Source organism: Pseudorca crassidens, chromosome 12, assembly GCF_039906515.1.
Source record: "Pseudorca crassidens isolate mPseCra1 chromosome 12, mPseCra1.hap1, whole genome shotgun sequence".
Classification (NCBI taxonomy): Eukaryota; Metazoa; Chordata; class Mammalia; order Artiodactyla; family Delphinidae; genus Pseudorca; species Pseudorca crassidens.
In genome coordinates, this window is record NC_090307.1 from 59,020,375 (window position 1) to 59,038,344 (window position 17,970).

General features: G+C 44.2%; 1 protein-coding gene across 3 annotated transcripts in view; it reads right to left on the minus strand.

The window, feature by feature from the left end:
- Positions 1-3,837: 3,837 nt before the first annotated feature.
- The window catches only part of AKAIN1 (A-kinase anchor inhibitor 1), an 80,864-nt gene continuing 66,731 nt past the window's right edge, over positions 3,838-17,970 (minus strand). For 2 of the 3 annotated variants that reach the window (XR_010933131.1, XR_010933130.1), the window contains exon 3: positions 5,780-5,911. Coding sequence is in view for 1 of the 3 variants with exons in the window: in XM_067699629.1 (XP_067555730.1) it covers positions 5,715-5,911 (197 nt within the window). In the remaining 2 variants the exon portion in view is untranslated. Of the gene's footprint in view, positions 5,912-17,970 lie in introns of all 3 variants that reach the window. The other variant, XM_067699629.1, reaches the window with a different exon arrangement.

The window sequence follows — 17,970 nt, forward strand, 5'->3', positions numbered from 1 at the left end:
TTGTATGTGGAATGTAAAAAAAAAAAAAAAGATACAAATGAACTTATTTACAAAACAGAAATAGACCCACGGACAGAACAGAAACTTATGGTTACCAAAGGGAAAGGGGTGGGGGGATAAATTAGAAGTTTGGGATTAATCTACACACTACTATATATAAAATAGATAATCAACAAGGACCTCCTGTATAGCACAGGGAACTCAATATTTTGTAATAACCTATAAGGGGTAAGAATCTGAAAAATAATATATACATATATATGCATAAATGAATCACTGTGCTGTACACCTGCAACTAACACAACATTGTAAATCAACTATACTTCAATTTAAAAAAAAGAAAATTTACAAAATAGAAAAGTAAAAAAATAAAAGCAGTATGTAAATAAAGCTATTTTTTTTCTTTTATTACTTAGACCATGGACCATCTGTGGCCTAGGCATAATAATCAACAGAATTACTTTTCCCAAGGGAAGGTCAGCCTGGGTCTTCACAGCTGCAAGTCTTGTGATCAGTTTCAAAGGAAGAATGAGCCAATAGTTGTCACGTGTGGTACCAAGGGAATTTATATATATAACAATTCATTTTTTTTTTAACAATTCATTTTTAATGTAATGAAAGAAAAAGAAACTAAATGGAAACTAAAGGAATTCCTACACCTTAAATAAATCTTTATCATAAGATATTATTTTCTAATACATTCCTCACGGGTTAAGGAGAGAAATTATGAAATCAATTAAGACATTGGAATCCTTGGGGTTTTTTAAACTAGATCATTCAACTTAAGATCAGATAAATTCTCTTCCTCTAACAGATGAAGTCATTAGCACGACATTTCCCTTGCCCCATCTCCTGATTTTTGTAAGTTACATTTCTATACTGTCAAGATAGAACAATACACTTTTCTTTAGCCCAATTTTTGCAGTTATATCAGGTTCACTTGATATTTAAGTGAAAGCACTGCTCCTTACCAGTCCTTCTACTGCAGCTTCCCTACACCTAGATTCTTTTTTTTTTTTTTGCGTTAAGCGGGCCTCTCACTGTTGTAGCCTCTTCCGTTGCGGAGCACAGGCTCCGGACGCGCACGCTCAGCGGCCAATGGCTCACGGGCCCAGCCACTCCGCGGCATGTGGGATCCTCCCGGACCGGGGCACGAACCCATGTCCCCTGCATCGGCAGGCAGACTCTCAACCACTGCGCCACCAGGAAAGCCCCTCACCTAGATTCTTTATTTCGATTTACCTTTTTAGTTGGCTGAAGTTCCCGGCCAAGCAGTTTTTCCAAGAAGGACCCTTGAGTACGATTTTTTTTTAATGCTTGCCTTTGTTCTTGAGTGGCATCTTGGCTGGGAATAATACCCTTCCTTCACACTTTCCTTCCTTCAGAGCTACTCTGTACCTTTCTCCCTTATGTTAGGTTGTCACACGCTGCGATGAAGTAGTCTGATGCCAGCCTAAAGTTTTACCTTTGTAAAGGACTAGGTCTCAGCCCAGAATTTTCAAGAATTTTTCTTTTATTCTTGGAAATATTGCTGTTGAGCATTTGTATCCATTTTCCTAGAATATGAGGGGATTTCTTATTTTTTGTTTTTAAGTTAATTTTTATTGGAGTATAGTTGCTTTACAATATTGTGTTAGTTTCTGCTGTACAACAAAGTGAATCCCCTCTTTTTTTGGATTTCCTTCCCATTTAGGTCACCACAGAGCACTGAGTTCCCTGAGCTATACAGTAGGTTCTCATTAGTTATCTATGTTATACATAGTATCAATAGTTTATATATGTCAATCCCAATCTCCCAATTCATTCCACCACCACCCCCCCAATGAGGGGATTTTTTAACATGTATTTTCTTTCTTTTCTTTTCTGTCTTTTTTCATTCCTGTAAGACCAGGTCGTCACTTCTTTCTAAAAGGAGTCCTTTTTCCTGTTTCACCTATTTCTTCCCAATGGTCATTTCCCCTACACTGTAGCCAGAAGACAAAGAGTAATGTCACCTCCTCCTTCACGTTTCTCCACATCTGGCTCAGGATTCTGCAGCTGCTGAGGCCTAAGGGGAAGAGAAGCAACTTCACCTGCTCTGTTGTGATTTTCTATTTTGTTACTTCTGGAGTCTCCCGTTTCTTTTCTTTTTTTCTTTTTATTTTTTTTGCGGTACACGGGCCTCTCACTGCTGTGGCCTCTCCCGTTGCGGAGCACAGGCTCCGGACGCGCAGGCTCAGCGGCCATGGCTCACGGGCCCAGCCGCTCCGCGGCATGTGGGATCTTCCCGGACCGGGACACGAACCTGCGTCCCCTGCATCGGCAGGCAGACCCCCAACCACTGCACCACCAGGGAAGCCCCCGTTTCTTTTCTTTGCTGCCACTTTTCAATGGTGATGGCATTGAGCTTTTTCTCCTGATGACGATTTTTGCTGGCCCTTTACTATGTGTTACATTTCTGATTCTGTAAGGCAGTCCGTTCCATCTTAACATAGATATCCCTGGAATTTATATTCTTAAGCTCCCTAGCTAATGCATATGCCCACAAAGATCAGTGATGCTGATGTGTGTATTCTTAACACCCAATAGTACTCACTTTTCATACTTACCCTCTCTGAGATTCAGTGTGGCTTTCTCTGCAAAAGGAGAATAAAATCTTCCCAGCTACACCTTAATTATGAAGTTGTGACAATGAGATATGTGAGTTAGTGTGTAGTCATATATTTCAGAAAACTTTCTCACACTCAAGAGAGCTGATATTATTATTGTATTTTCTACTTTCTCTTTACATAAACTGACAAATTACTCAAACTGGATTATTTAGTTTCTTTACCAGTTTGGGTACTAGAGTTGCTGAACTAGTTACCAGATTTTTCAGAGATTTTATTCTCTACTGTATTTTATTTAGAAGAGTTGCTACTGTGGATAAATGTAAAATTCCCTCCTTTCTGTAGTTTTTTTTATAGAGACCTTAAACCTTGAATATAGCCTGAATGGCATAAGTTCAGTGGTTATCTTTAAATGTTGATTCATTTATTTGTAACCTGAAACCACAACATAAAGGAAGACTAAGCAGCTAAAAGAGAAACAAGGATGAAGCGTGAGTTCTTTTTACAACACTCTTCACGCTGGGTAGGTGACTACAGAAAAACAAAGCAGCAGAAAAGAATTTGTCTCCAGTTCCACCCCAGGGACAGGCAAAGCCCAAGACAAACAGCTGAACACGCAGAGCTGGGAAGCCCACGTGCATTTACTATCTATTAAGCCAGGAAGGTAAAGGGCATGAAATACATGTTCCCACTCATTCCTAAAACCAAAAGCTCTGTGCTGGTTCGTGTAATAACCAAGGGGAAGCCCACCTTGATCCTACGCCGAATGAAGTTCTGTCGGCCCCTTCAAAACCCCATAACTTTATACCGAGGCAGATATAAGGAGGAGTTTAACAGATACATTTATTTTTATGGCTCAGTTTTCTTAGGATTCTGCCAATGAGGCACCTACCTGTCGAGTGCAGGGATTAACTTTCTTTTCTCCTTCCAAGAACTTATCGATATCTCTGTTTCTTGCTGGACACTTTCCATCTCACAAAGATCATGAAAGACACTCAGCTTTGCCCCATCTACTTACCTTTACTTCCTGAGATCTAAAGGCCACTTCTTAGCACGCACCCTTTTCTGCTCAAGCCTCAGGAACACCCATCCCACAGCTGTCCTCAGACAGTGACAGTGAAGGCCTGTTAAGAAGTGCTTTCAGGGTCACGAGATCTAGAGGTTTGGAACAGCCTTGGGATGCCTCGTAGCCCCATGTGAAAGGACCAAAGAGTAGGGCGAAGAAAACTTGGCTATAAATGACAACGTATTTCAAAGCTGGATATATTTTATTTATAAATAACATTTAGATACAGAGGTTAATCAGATATTCTCCAAGATCCCCAACGTACTAGCACAGACACACCAGAGAGGAAAGAGAACGTGTTTATGTGTTTCTGACATACGGCAGCAAAAGCCAAGGCTGGTTATATCCAGACATCTCAGTAAACAGAGTGCCAGATCACTTGCAAATTACAAGCATTGGGTTTATTTTGTTATTTGTGGGTACTCCTGAATAATTTCCCTTAATATCTTCATTCCTATTATCTAGGCTGTACAATTGTATCACATCCATTATATGACTTCAGGTCAACTTAAACTCATTCTTCAATTGTCATGAGTACTACTTAAAGAAAATTATGAACAAACCATATTTAAATGTTAACCCCTCTGCTCCCTCCCACAGACATTCCCCCTGTGAATTTATTCCATCTGTACATGGTGTGAGACAGTCTAACAGAACTGATAAGAGATTGTTTTCATTTATTTCTCAATAGTATCCATTCTGGAAAGTGTAACATATTGGAATTCTAGAAGTATGTCTTAATATCAGTCACACTTCATATGTTGATACTTTGCTTTTTAAAAAACTATCAAACGTAAACATTGATACTCTGAAGCCCAAAAATTTCTAACAAAGATCAAATTCTTCATCTGTTCCCAGTAGCATCAACTCAGTAACTGCTGGGAAACCCAGGAAATGGGACTCTAAGGACACAGAAAGCTGTGCGGTACCCACATGAGAGTGGAGCGGAAGTCATTCTGTTGCAACAGAGATGGCTTTATTCATTCACACACATATGGTCCCATGACTGCTTTCACAGCATGGTCGCTTTGTTGATCCCACTGTATTTTCACGTTTCAGTTGAGGAAATGATTTTCCCATTTTATGTGTCATTCATTCCTGATATGTATGATTTTCATAATCTCAAAAAAAAAATCTAATTTGTGGATGGGAAAAGAAATGTTCCTATTAGCAAGGTACTAGTGCAAGTGCATAGTCTGATGGCAACACAGCATTTATAAGTCCCCAGAGCTTCTTCCAAGGACCCTGCACCCCATAAGCTGACCCTAGGATATCTCCAAGATGGAATCTACAACTCCAGTTTCTCTTCAAGGGGCTGCCGACATCGGCGACTCGTGCATTTAGATTCACCTGTCTTATTTTCATCTTGAAATGGAAAAAGAAATCCATAATATTTCCCAAGGATTTCTGCACAGAGAGGAAACATTAACTATCAAACAACTGACAGAACTGAGACTGAGTTCTGGAAAAGCTGGGGTCCTCCTTTTTAAAAAAACAATATGTATAAATACATGCTTTGGTAAGATCCTGAGGGACTTAGAATTTGCCTTTGCTTAATATGATCTTGGACCTGAACCCACTTTAGTAAAGCCTTCAATTCCATATCTGAGGAGGACTGTAACACCATTCCTTTACCTTTCCAGCACATCTTGTTTAAATATTATAAAGATCACAGTACAGCTCTCGGTGTTTCAGCAGAAAGAACTGCTGGTTAAGGTCACAGACAGAATGCATACAAGGCCAAAGTAAATAAACATAGGGAATCATTTTAAAAAAAAAAAAAGAACTTTAGAAATGAATTGTGCTGCAAAACTACGTTTGCAATGACAGTGTCATGTTTGGCCCGACTACGTTTCAGAGGCACTGCATCAATATAAACAGAAGCATCTAATGCACTTTTGCAGAACAGTGCTTCTCGGCCAAGGCCTAGTGTGAATTCATCCTACTGCTAGGTGTCGCTGACACTTCGGTCCGCTTTACTGGCAACATTTTTGGCAACGCATCCTATGCTAAAAAAAAGGCTGGAAACCAAGCGTGTGACAAGAGCCCCATCCACCGTGTTACTTCTTTTCATGCTTCTTGGTTAATTCCCCTGCGCCTGGCCGGAAGCTGCCCCGAGGGGTGTCGCCAGCCCCGGCTTCCCTCTGCCGACTCTCCCGGGAGACCTGCTGCACAGCCCGCAGGATGGCATTCTGCACAATCTGTTTGCTGGCGATCTGCAGCTTCGCCTCTTCCGGCTCACTTCCAGGTTTCTCACCTAGCCGAGAATACAAAAGGGAGGTGAAAAGAACAAGATTAATTAATTAATCTTAATTAATTAATTAATTTTGGGAACCGTGACAGGCAAAGGCAGATAGGAAAGGAGAGACTCTAACAAAGGTAATATCTCTAGAGGGACCCACATTAGTTGCAGGGGTGCCCTACACAGCACACACCACTCTTGCCTCCACGTCTCCCTTTCCAACACAACCTCCATGTGTCTGCCCCAGCGACGCACCCAATTTCTATTCTCATCATCCCAGCATCCTCTGCTGCTAGCGGTGGACATGAGACATAGTCCTGGCCAGTGAGGACCCTGGGAAACTTTCTGGAAGGGGGACGGACTCATGCCCCCTTCGGCACCTTCCCTTTCTTCCTATGCAGGATGCAGACATTACACCTTTAGGTGCTGTAGCCGTCTTACAATAAGCATGAGAAGAAAGCCAACATTCTCGGCATGGTTGGGGAGAAAAAAAAGAACCCATTTGGAAAGCATCATTCAGCATCTGTACCAATCCTGGACCACGTACTTCTGGACTTCTTTGTATCCAAGATAAATACACTTCTTTTTGTTTCATCTGCCATTAGTCAGGTTTTATGGTACTTGCAGGCAAACATATGCTTAATGGATACAACTTCACTTGGGGCTGGAGAAGAACAGATTATTATTGAATTCATATTAAGCTCCATGCTGCTCCTGGAATAGCACCCCAAGGAATGAAACCATTCATTCCTCAGAATCCATCCCCCATGATTTAGAAGAACAGGGGTTGGCACACTTTTTCTAATGAGGATCAGACAGGAAATATTTTAGATTTGTGGGCTCTACAATCTCTGTAACAAATACTCAGCTCTGCTGTGGTAACCTGAAATGAGCTATTAAAAATAAGAAATAAGAATAAATTTAAAAGGCAGGCTGCAGGCCAGATTTGGCCCATGGACCATAGTTCGCCACCCCGATCTAGAATGGTGGGAATTTTCTAATTAGAAGGCAGGCAGTCCACCTAACACTGACCCTTCTCCTTCTTCCTTAAAAACAAGACAAAACCCTGATTTTACTTGGGCAGCTCTGTAACTAGGTAGAGCTAGGTTCTGACCAGTGAGGTGGAGGTTCATTTAGTGAAAATTCTGGAAGAGGTCTTTAAGAGGGAAAAGGAAGGTAAAGGCCCTTTGCCCCCTCCCCATCCTACTGCCTGCAACTCTGAAACAATGGTTGTCTCTACCAGGGCTCTTGGTAACCAGGAGGGAACCTTTAGAATGGAAACCATTTTCAGGGATTTGGGAGGAAAAAGTTAGAAGGAGCTTGCATCCAGTGACCACGAAGCCACCATACCAGTCCTCAGCTGCCCACCTCCAGACCTTTCTCATGTTAGAAAAAAAAATAATACATCTTATCTGAAGCACTATTATTCTGAACTTGCTTTAATCATGCAGCAAACTTCACACGAACTCAGACGTGGCAGAATGATCATGAATCTAACATCTGGCTGAAGTGCCAGTATGAAAAGTTAAAATCCCACCTGCTTATATTTAGAACAATAAGTAGGTGGGCATCATTCCTTACTCAAAATCATCTCTTCCAATGTTACCTCGATTCAAATATTCTGCCATGAAAATGTATTTTAAATGGGGGCTGGCTTTCACCAGGACTGACTGATTAACAACAGAATTTATACACCCGTGAGAAAAACATCACACAAGAGAACACTGCATCATTCTGGAAGACCAGACATATCTTTTCTCTTTAGACGTGTAACCGTCATTTACTCAGCATGTGTCACTAGCACTATCCCCTGAGGGATTTACAGTCTAATGAATGAGGCAAAATGAATGTATTCAAAACTAAAGGATGGTCCTCGCTCCCACCCCCACCTCCCCAAAACAGCAGAATAAAGTGAGCAATCTACACCAAACCAAGCAGAGAAGCAGTAGAGCCCAGAGTCGCGATGTGTAACATACTGAAACTTTAAATTGGCAGAGAAGAATACTTCGAATATTCTCTTAGAAAAAAGAGTGAACAGTAATATCAAGAGACGCGAGGGCACAGCAATTAAGGATACGTGTTTTGAAGCACTTCAGAGCCGAGTCCAAGTTCCTTCTACCACTTACAGCCGTGTGATCTTGGGCAAGTCACCTCGCCTTCCTAAGTCTGTTTGCACATCTGTAAAATGGGCAAGTAGTATCTATTTAGGGGTGGTTGCTAGAAGATCAAGTGACATAACACCTATTCATCACTCAGTGAGGTTCCTGAGCACTTAGTGTCCACCACTGTGTACTGGTTGGGGTACAGACTGGGCAGTTGTAACGGAGAAACTCAAACATAGAAGAGCTGACACGGGAAGACATGTTGCCTGCTCTCGCCTGTAACAGCCCAGAGGTTCTCCTGCGAGTAGGTGGTCCTGCTCCAACAGGCTCTCTCAAGAGCCCACTCCCTTCCCTCTCATTACTCTGCCCCCAACTGCACGGGTGGAGCTTATTAACCAAGGTCCCATCTGGGGCTGGAAGGACGCCAAAGAGAAAAGGGAGGGCAGGTCAGTTCCTTTTGAGGAATTGCCACAGACCCTGTGACTATCACTCTGCTCACATTTTATGGCGGGAAACTGAATCATATGGGCACACCTACCACACAGGCGACTATGAAATACAGTCTTCAACCGGGTAGCCATATGTCCAGCTACAACTCAGGGAGGTTCTATCGCTAAAACAAAGAAGCAATTACTTCCACACAAGGGCAAGGCTAAATTGAAAAGAGGGAGGATATACACTTGCACTCCCTGATCCTCAGGGAGCTCTGGCTACGACCAACAAAGAGCATAAGTGTGTGGACAAACAAAAACAGTTCAAACGGTCCATGTTTGCTCCTGGAAAGAGTATCTTAGCCAAACCAGATCTGTGTTAACGCTAAAAAGTCCCTAGTGTGAAGCTACTTTTCAATCTTTGGATGGAGGAAGGAAGAATCTAAGGATAAGAGTAAGCTGATTTCTTAGAGAGAAAGAGAAAGAGAAGAAAATCTACTCTAAATTTAGCTGTGACTTAATAGCTGAGCTAAATAGTCTTCCCCTCGTCCATCCATTATGAAGATAGGGACTTCCCTGGCGGTCCAGTGGTTAGGACTTTGCCTTCCAGTGCAGGGAGTGTGGGTTCCATCCCTGGTCGGGGAGCTAAGATCCCACATGTCTCACGGCCAAAAAGCCAAAACATTAAAAAAAAGACAGAAGCAATATTGTAACAAATTCAATAAAGACTTTAAAAATGGTCCACATCCATTATGAAGATAAATTGACTAAAAAGTCAAAGGCAGGGCTTCCCTGGTGGCGCAGTGGTTGAGAGTCCGCCTGCCAATGCAGGGGACACGGGTTCGTGCCCCGGTCCGGGAAGATCCCACATGCCGCGGAGCGGCTGGGCCCGTGAGCCATGGCCGCTGAGCCTGCGCGTCCGGAACCTGTGCTCCGCAACGGGAGAGGACCCAACAGTGAGAGGCCCGCGTACCGCAAAAAAAAAAAAAAAAAAAGTCAAAGGCAGTCTGCATGATGCTGTGTCTGGAGCATCCCTTTGGTGACTTGCAAGGCTGGTATAACCTTAACTGCCCTCATTACCACTTTGCTCTGGGTCGGGAATATCTATCTACAGTGAGGATGTGGGACAAAAAAGAGCTGCAACAAGCTGGAACAGAGAAAGACAAGGATGAAGAGGAGGGTAAAGCCACTCAGAGCATTTAGAGAATAAAAGCAAAACAAAAAGTTACATATGGCACCACAGAAGGCTCTAAGCAGCCAAAGCAGCCCTGCAAAAGGAGAATAAAGCGGGAGGCAACACACTTCTCAATTTCAAGCTATTTATAAACACTGCACTAATCAAAACCATATGGTACTGGCATAAAAACAGACATATAGACCAATGGAACAGAACAGACGGCCCAGAAATAAACCCATGTATATACGGTCAACTAATATTTGACAAGGGAGCCAAGAATACCCAATGGAGAAGACAGTCTCTTCAATAAATGGTGCTGGAAAAATTGGACATTCACATATGAAAGAATGAAACTAGACCCCTATCTCACACCACTCACAAAAATTAACTCAAAATGGGGCTTCCCTGGTGGCGCAGTGGTTGAGAGTCCGCCTGCCGATGCAGGGGACACGGGTTCGTGCCCCGGTCCGGGAAGATCCCACATGCCGCGGAGCGGCTGGGCCCGTGAGCCATGGCCGCTGAGCCTGCGCGTCCGGAGCCTGTGCTCCACAATGGGAGAGGCCACAACAGTGAGAGGCCCGCGTACCGCAAAAAAAAAAAATTAACTCAAAATGGATTAAAGACTTAGATGTAAGACCTGAAACCATATAATTCCTAAAAGGAAACATAGGGAAAAAAGTTCCTTGACAAGAGTCTTGGCAATGAGTTTTTGACTATGACACCTAAAGCACAAGCAACAAAATTAAAAATAAACAAGTGAGACTACATCAAACTAAAGAGCTTCTGCACAGCAAAAGGAATGAAAAATGAAAATTTCAAAAAGGAAAAGGAAACCTATAGAATGGGTGCAAACATTTGCAGATCATATATCTGAAAAGGGTTAATATCCAAAATATATAAAGAACTTATACAAGTCAGTAACAGAAAAACAAGTAATCCAATTGAAATATGGCAAAGGAGCTGAACAGACATTATTTCCAAAGAAGATATTCAAGTGGTCAACAGCTACATGAAAAGATGCTCAACATCACTAGTCATTAGGGAAATGCAAATCAAAACCACAATGAGGTATCTCCTCAGGTCTGTGAGAATCCTATCATCAAAAAAACAAGAGATAGGGCTTCCCTGGTGGCACAGTGGTTGAGAGTCCGCCTGCCGATGCAGGGGACACGGGTTCGTGCTCCGGTCCGGGAAGATCCCACATGCCGCGGAGCAGCTGGGCCCGTGAGCCATGGCCGCTGAGCCTGCGCGTCCGGAGCCTGTGCTCCGCGACGGGAGAGGCCACAGCAGTGAGAGGCCCGCGTACCGAAAAAAGAAAAACAAGAGATAAATGCTGGCGAGGATGTGGAGAAAAGGGGGCCCTGGTGCACTGTTGGTGGGATTATATATTAGTGCAGCCACTATGGAAAACAGTATGGAGGTTCCTCCAAAAATAAAAAATGGGACTACCATATGATCCAGCAATTCTGCTTCTGGGCACATATCCAAAGGAAATGAAATCAGTATCTTGAAGAGATGTCTGCACCCCCATGTTCATTGCAGCATCATTCGTAACAGCCAAGACATAGAAACAACCTAAGGGTGTATCAACAGATAATGGATAAAGAGGTTGTGAGATACACACACAAACACGCGCGCACACACACACACACACACACACAATGGAATACTATTCAGCCATTAAAAAGGAAGGAAATCCTGCCGTTGTGACAACATGGCTAGACCTTGAGGACATTATGCTAAGTGAGATAAGTCAGGCAGAGAAAGAAAAATACCATATCATCTCACTTATATGTGGACTCTAAAAGAAATCAAAAAACAAAAAACTCAAACTCATAGAAGAAGAGATCAGACTTGTGATTACCAGAGGTGGGAGACGGGGGGTGAAGGAATTGGATGAAGGTGGCCAAAAGGTACAAACTTCCAGTTATAAGATAAATGAGTACTGAGGATTTAATTTAATGTACAATGACTATAGTTGTCTTTTGAAACTTTCAAATATAAATTTGAAAGTTGCTAAGAGAATATATCATAAAATTCTCATCACAAGAAAAAAATTTTTCTTTTTCTTTTTTTGTCATATCTATGCGAGATGATTGATGTTAACTAAACTTATTGTAGGAACCATTTCACGATATGCATAAGTCATTATGCTGTCCACCTTAAATTTTTATGATGATGTCGATTATATCTCAATAAAACTGAAAGAAAAAAGTTACATAAACCTCAGATACATGTTGTGTGTTAGATTCCTTGGTATGCAAGGAAAGATACTCTCTTCTGCTTCCTTAAGTTGTTTTGGGGGTGGGGGTGTTACTGTGGGGATACACGTGTCACAGCCAGACGTCATGGAAATGGTCGGCTGAGTCTTACATTTCAGTTCAGAAACTGTAATAACCCAATATAGCTCCAGTGATTGGATTATCTAGATTATTCTCTGCTGTTAGAGAGTTTCAACGCTCCATCGGCTGCTTCCAACTAACAACTCTCCCTTTCTTCCAGCCTGACTCCCTGACTTCATGGCCTTTACTTATTCGTGACTTTGCACGCTGCCTTCTCTCTGAGAACCTTTCAACTAAGATTCTACTTGCAACTGCCTGATTCTGGCCATTTCTTCAGTTGAAATTCCTGTGCAAGAACACGAACGACTCAACCACCGTCATCCCTGAGATACAGGACTTTCACGCCAGGCCATCGATTGAACGCCTGGGGCTCATTCTGACCCAATCAGGTTGGATCAAGAGGTGGAACACAGGAAGGAATCACCCAGGCCCCCTGGGGGGCAGAGCACGGGGTGCCGGTGAGGGTGGAGGAAGCAGGCACGCATCCAGTGTAACAACTCGCTGGTGCTCCTCTGGCATTCACGTAGAAGGACAGGGTCTCTGAGAACATCCCCGTGGACACCCTGAATATGAGTAAGTGTGAAGAAGTGCATTACGCGGGGTGGAAGGCAGAGCCAGCCATAGAAACCCTCAGAGTCTTGCCATTTAATTACATCCATTAAATTTACTTGAAATTAATGAATCACCCACATGTTGTAGGTGGCCAATTGCCTAGTGTTAAATGATGTAAACGTCCTCTAGCCTAATTAGTGTTTACCAAATCCTTTTGGTATTTCACAAAAGATGATGCATCAATTTAATTAGCTTTAAACTCAAAATGCCCAATATAAATACGCTGAAATCAAGAATGTGATGTAACCTAATTCGTCTTCAGCTCTTTCCACCCTGAATCATAACCCACTCCCCCCGCACCACCCCACACACACACACTCAGACATCCCTGTGGTCGTGCTTCCCTGAGCCCCACCCCCGCTCACCCCGCCCTCAGATCCTGCTGTTCCACCTGCCCCAGCCCCGGAAGGCAACTGAGGACCTCCATTGCAATGTGGTTAATAACTGGTCTTAATTCCTTATTCACATCCATTAAAACCATGCCTCTAAGGACCATAGGAAGGTCCTCCTGATAAAAATATACACTGTTTGGGCTTCCCTGGTGGCACAGTGGTTGAGAGTCCGCCTGCCGATGCAGGGGACACGGGTTCGTGCCCCGGTCCGGGAAGATCCCACATGCCGCGGAGCGGCTGGGCCCATGAGCCATGGCCGCTGAGCCTGCGCGTCCGGAGCCTGTGCTCCGCAACGGGAGAGGCCACAACAGTGAGAGGCCCGCATAACACACACACACACATACACACACACACAATGTATTTATATATACACACACACACACACACACACAATGTATTTATACACACACACACACACACACACACACACACACACACAGTTTTTTCCCCTAAGAACCTAAGTGTCATTTACCTCTATGACATTAACCCTATTATATTGCAGTTTGGTGGATTTGAGAAAAGGTCAGTGTTCCCATTTTTGAGGCAGAATCCAATTAGTGGTTCTCCCTTGGTCGTACAGAGGAGGGGGCAGAGGCTGTATCAGAAGCGGCATCTCTAACTGTTGCCTCTCCCCATTAAATATGCAAGTTACAGACGTCCCTATCAGGACAGGATGGGGCTCAACCACCACAGCCTGCCCCCTCCCTCCAATGCAGTGCTGCTGATGGTGACCAGGGAGCATACTTTTTATCTTCCCCTCTGACTGCTTGCGACTATAAAGACAGGCTTATCATTCATCAATGACTAGCACACGAAGCACAGAGAACAAGAACTAATTCTGGTCCCTTTATTAATGGAATGATAGTCTATTTTCCAGCTCTGTAACTACAGGAATTTTCCATGATGGACCAGATGTTAGCTCTCACTCATCTAGGCCAAATGCCAACGAAGCCCTCCTGGCTGTCCTGCTTTGCCACTGAGCGAGCAAGGTGAAGTGACATGCATTCCCAGGGGTTTCCAAAAGGTAGACTTGAGATATGGAAAGCAAGACAGGTATGGCAGGTGGGGGACACTTCTAAGTCGTATTTGATTACCACTACCACCCCTATCAAACCAAGTACAGGGCCTGAAGAATCACCCTGACTCTGCCTGCAATGGCCAGGCCTCTCAATTCAGAATGTGGCAAGCTACTCTTAGAAACTACACAGCATTCGTTATTAAAATGTCCTACAGAACAAGGTAAGATGAATCAGAAAGATATTTATAGAGCATCTGCATGCAGGGTGCTGTGAAGAGTAACACAGGCCACGAGGCCAAAGTGTTTCATTCACACATGCATTCATTCATAGAAGAATTACCGAGCAGTTGCTATGTGACAAATACTAGGCTAGATATCAGAGATGAAAAAGGATGAGTCCTGGATCCCGCCTTATTGGAGTTTAGAATCTAGTGGAAGAGTCAGGCGTTGATCAAATCATCCATTAGGTTTATAATTTTGAGCTGCGATGCACGCCATGAAGGGGGAGCATATTACAAGGGGAGCTGATGTAGTCTGGGGGCCAGGGAAGGATGCCCAGATGGAGGACTTGAAGGGTTCACAAGGCATCAGCCCATACAAGGAAGGCTGTGGGAACAAGAAGCGAAGAACTGCGCAGAGGCAGAAAGATCAAACCCAAATGGAAAGTCCCCGGAGTGTGTGGGGCAGAGCCCTGTGGGGACCTGAAGGCTGGGTACCACGGGGGGAGGGGGAAACGGGAGATGCTGTGGAAAGTGGTCCAGCCCAGACGGTGGAGGTCCTGGGAGGCTGGGAGGTGGCGGGTCTTTTCCTGAGAGTAACACTGCATCATCACCAAATCTGTGCCATGCAGGGCGGCTGGGCAAGTGTGAGGGGAGTTACGTAATCCAGGTGGGAACGTGCGGCTTTGGAGCAGGCCTTGAAAGACAGTTGGAATTTGGAAAGAGAAAAAAAGGGAAATTCTTTCCCTGACCCTGGCGGGCAGGACAGACGTGTGACTCACGGACTTACCGTGTCCTAGAAAGCTTTGCCCTTGTAGAGCTATCTCATTATTTTAGAACATAATTAAACTTATACTATATGGCTGGCCTCCCATGTGTTATTTTTAGGAGAGCCATAAAGAATCATGCCCATAAAACTTGAAGAGGAAAAGACAGTTTTAATCTAGAAATCAAATTTGAGTATTTTGGCCTAAAAGAGCAAAGGTAATTTTGAAAACAGAATAACAAACAGGGAGGACCTGTTTCAACAGCTCTCAATACTAGACATAAAGCTACAGTAATTAAGAAAGTGGGATATTGATATAGCAGTAGAAAAACTGACCAGTAGAATAGAATAAGGAGTCTAGAAACAGCCCTCCACATTTGGGGTCACCTGATTTACAAAAACACCAACACAGTAGTGAAGTAGGGAAAGCACGGCATTTTCAAGCAATGGGGTCGGGCCTAGTAGTTATTCATATGGAAAAATAAAGAACTTTGACTACCTCACATTATGCCTAAAAATCAGTTCCAGGTGGATTTCATATCTGTATTTGAAAAGCAAAACAAGCTGGAGCACAGAGGATTTTTAGGGCAGTGGAAATATTCTGTGTGACACTATAATGGTGGACACACGTCATCATACATTTGCCCAAACCCATGGAATGTATTAATATAAAACCAAGAGTGAAGCCTAATGTAAACTACAGACTCTGGGTGATGACGTGTCCATGTAGGGTCACTGACTGTAACAAATGCGCCATCCTGGTGGGGATGTTGATTAGGGGAGTGGCTGCGCATGTGTGGGGCAGGGCGTATTTGGGAAATCTCTCTACCTTCCCCTTAATTGTGCTCTGAACTTAAAACTGCTCTTAAGGAAAACAGTGTTTAAAAGACTATCAAGCTTTTAGAAGAAAATATAAAAGAATATTTTTATGACCTGGGAGTAGGCAAATATTTCTTAAACAGGACACAAAAAGTAACAACCATAAAGGAAAAAATTCATACGTCAGGCTACCTTAAACTAAGCAGTTTTTGTCATGGAAACACACACACACGTGCGCGCGCACACACACACACACACACACACACACACACACACACAAGAGAAAAAAGCTTTTCACTTGAGGAAGCTGAGGCAGGAAAAATGTCTGTAAAAATGTCATCTTGGAAATGCTTTAGGTATTTAATTTTCTGAACACTTGGATAGCAAATAACTCCATCAAGACTGGGTTATGAGTTCCAAGAGACGCGAAAGGCGGTTTTGACCTCCACATGCATTTCTGCAAAATTCAGCTTCAAGTTTCCCTCCTTTCGCCCCAAAGACGAAGGAACCCCAACTCCTCTGGTTCCTAGTTTTTTGTGGCCAGTAGCAGCTCTAGAATTTCTATGCAGGAGGGATTCGGGAATGGCAATGCAGAGGAAAGGGGAAACCAAGAATCTGTCCCCAAACTACGGGTGTGCATGACACTTTCCATGAGAATGAAAACAAGTCCATTATCCACATCAAACAACAGGGGGCGGGAGGGGGAGATGGGCCCCCAACCACCCTGTGACAGCCACTGCCCCTCTTCTCAGCTTTTCTAATCAGCTCACTTCTCCCGGGTGGCCATGTCACCCACTGCCTGTCCTCCCCTCCCAGGGCCACCAAACAAACCCAGCTGGCCAAAACTGTGGGCTCCCGCAGTCCCCCGTGCCAGGGATGTGCCAGGAAGGGACAGCAGGTGGGGTCACAGCCCAGATGGCCACTCTGGAAATATGGGAGCCCGGTATTAAGGGGACAGAAAAGGTAAGCACCATGTGAGCGCATGTTAAAAAAGGCGACATACTGGACCCGAAGAGAAAGCAGAACCAACCTGGGGACGCTGGGGATCGCGGACGCCCCTCCCACCCTCGGAGCCAGATCCCTGCCCCAGGCCTTCCCTCCACCCCCGAGTCTCGGCTCCCCCCACCGCCCGGTTCTGCAGCCTCTGCTTCCCCCTAGTGGCCACTTCTGGGGTTGCTGCAGACACGGGATGTATGGGGTGTGCGTGTGTGTGTGTGTGTGAATACTTTGAGTGTATGAGTGTGTGAGTGTGTAAATGTGTGTGTGAGACTGTCGGCAGGGGAAATCTTTGATTCATGAGACAAGGCTGTGGTTTTATTTAATTAAACACAGTAAGAATAACCAGCACATCCATGGTACTTTCTGACCACAGAAACTCTCACAAGCCATTTAATTTGTCCTCCCAAGAGTTCTGGAGCAGCTGGAAATACAGTCCAGAGGTTTCCTGTCCTCATTCAGATGAAAATTACTTGACCGAATTACCAGATCTCTTAAATATTTAACAGAAGATTCTGAGTTCCTAGGCAAAACTAGCCACATGCTCTCCCTTCCTACTCAAAATGGAAAGGGAGGAAGGAGGAAGAGGAGGAGAAAGAGAGGGAGGAAGGAAGGAACTGATACCAGCTCTCTGAGTGCCTTCGGAGGAATCCTTAAAAAGCAAAAACAAGGGGCTTCCCTGGTGGCGCAGTGGTTGATAGTCCACCTGCCGATGCAGGGGACGTGGGTTCGTGCCCTGGTCTGGGAAGATCCCACATGCCGCGGAGCGGCTGGGCCCGTGAGCCGTGGCCGCTGAGCCTGCACGTCCGGAGCCTGTGCTCCGCAACGGAAGAGGCCACAGCAGTGAGAGGCCCGTGTACCGCAAAAAAAAAAAAAAAGCAAAAACAAGGACTTCCCTGGTGGTCCAGTGGTTACGCCTCCATGCTCCCAGTGCAGGCGGCGTAGGTTCGATCTCTGGTATCCTGCATGCCACATGGTGCGGCCTTATAAAAAAAAAAAAAAGAAGAATCCCTCTCGTACTGTCCTCCCTAAAAATAAACAGCGTAATCCTCACAATCACTGTTTTTCTGCTAAAGAAGGAATCAAATTCCCAGCTGTGAAAAGTCTTCAGTGCAAGATTACATTTTAATGTCTTGTCTGAAGAATCTCTCAATAGTCATTCTTCATCCCTGGAGGATGGGAGTATATTGCAGGACTCTCA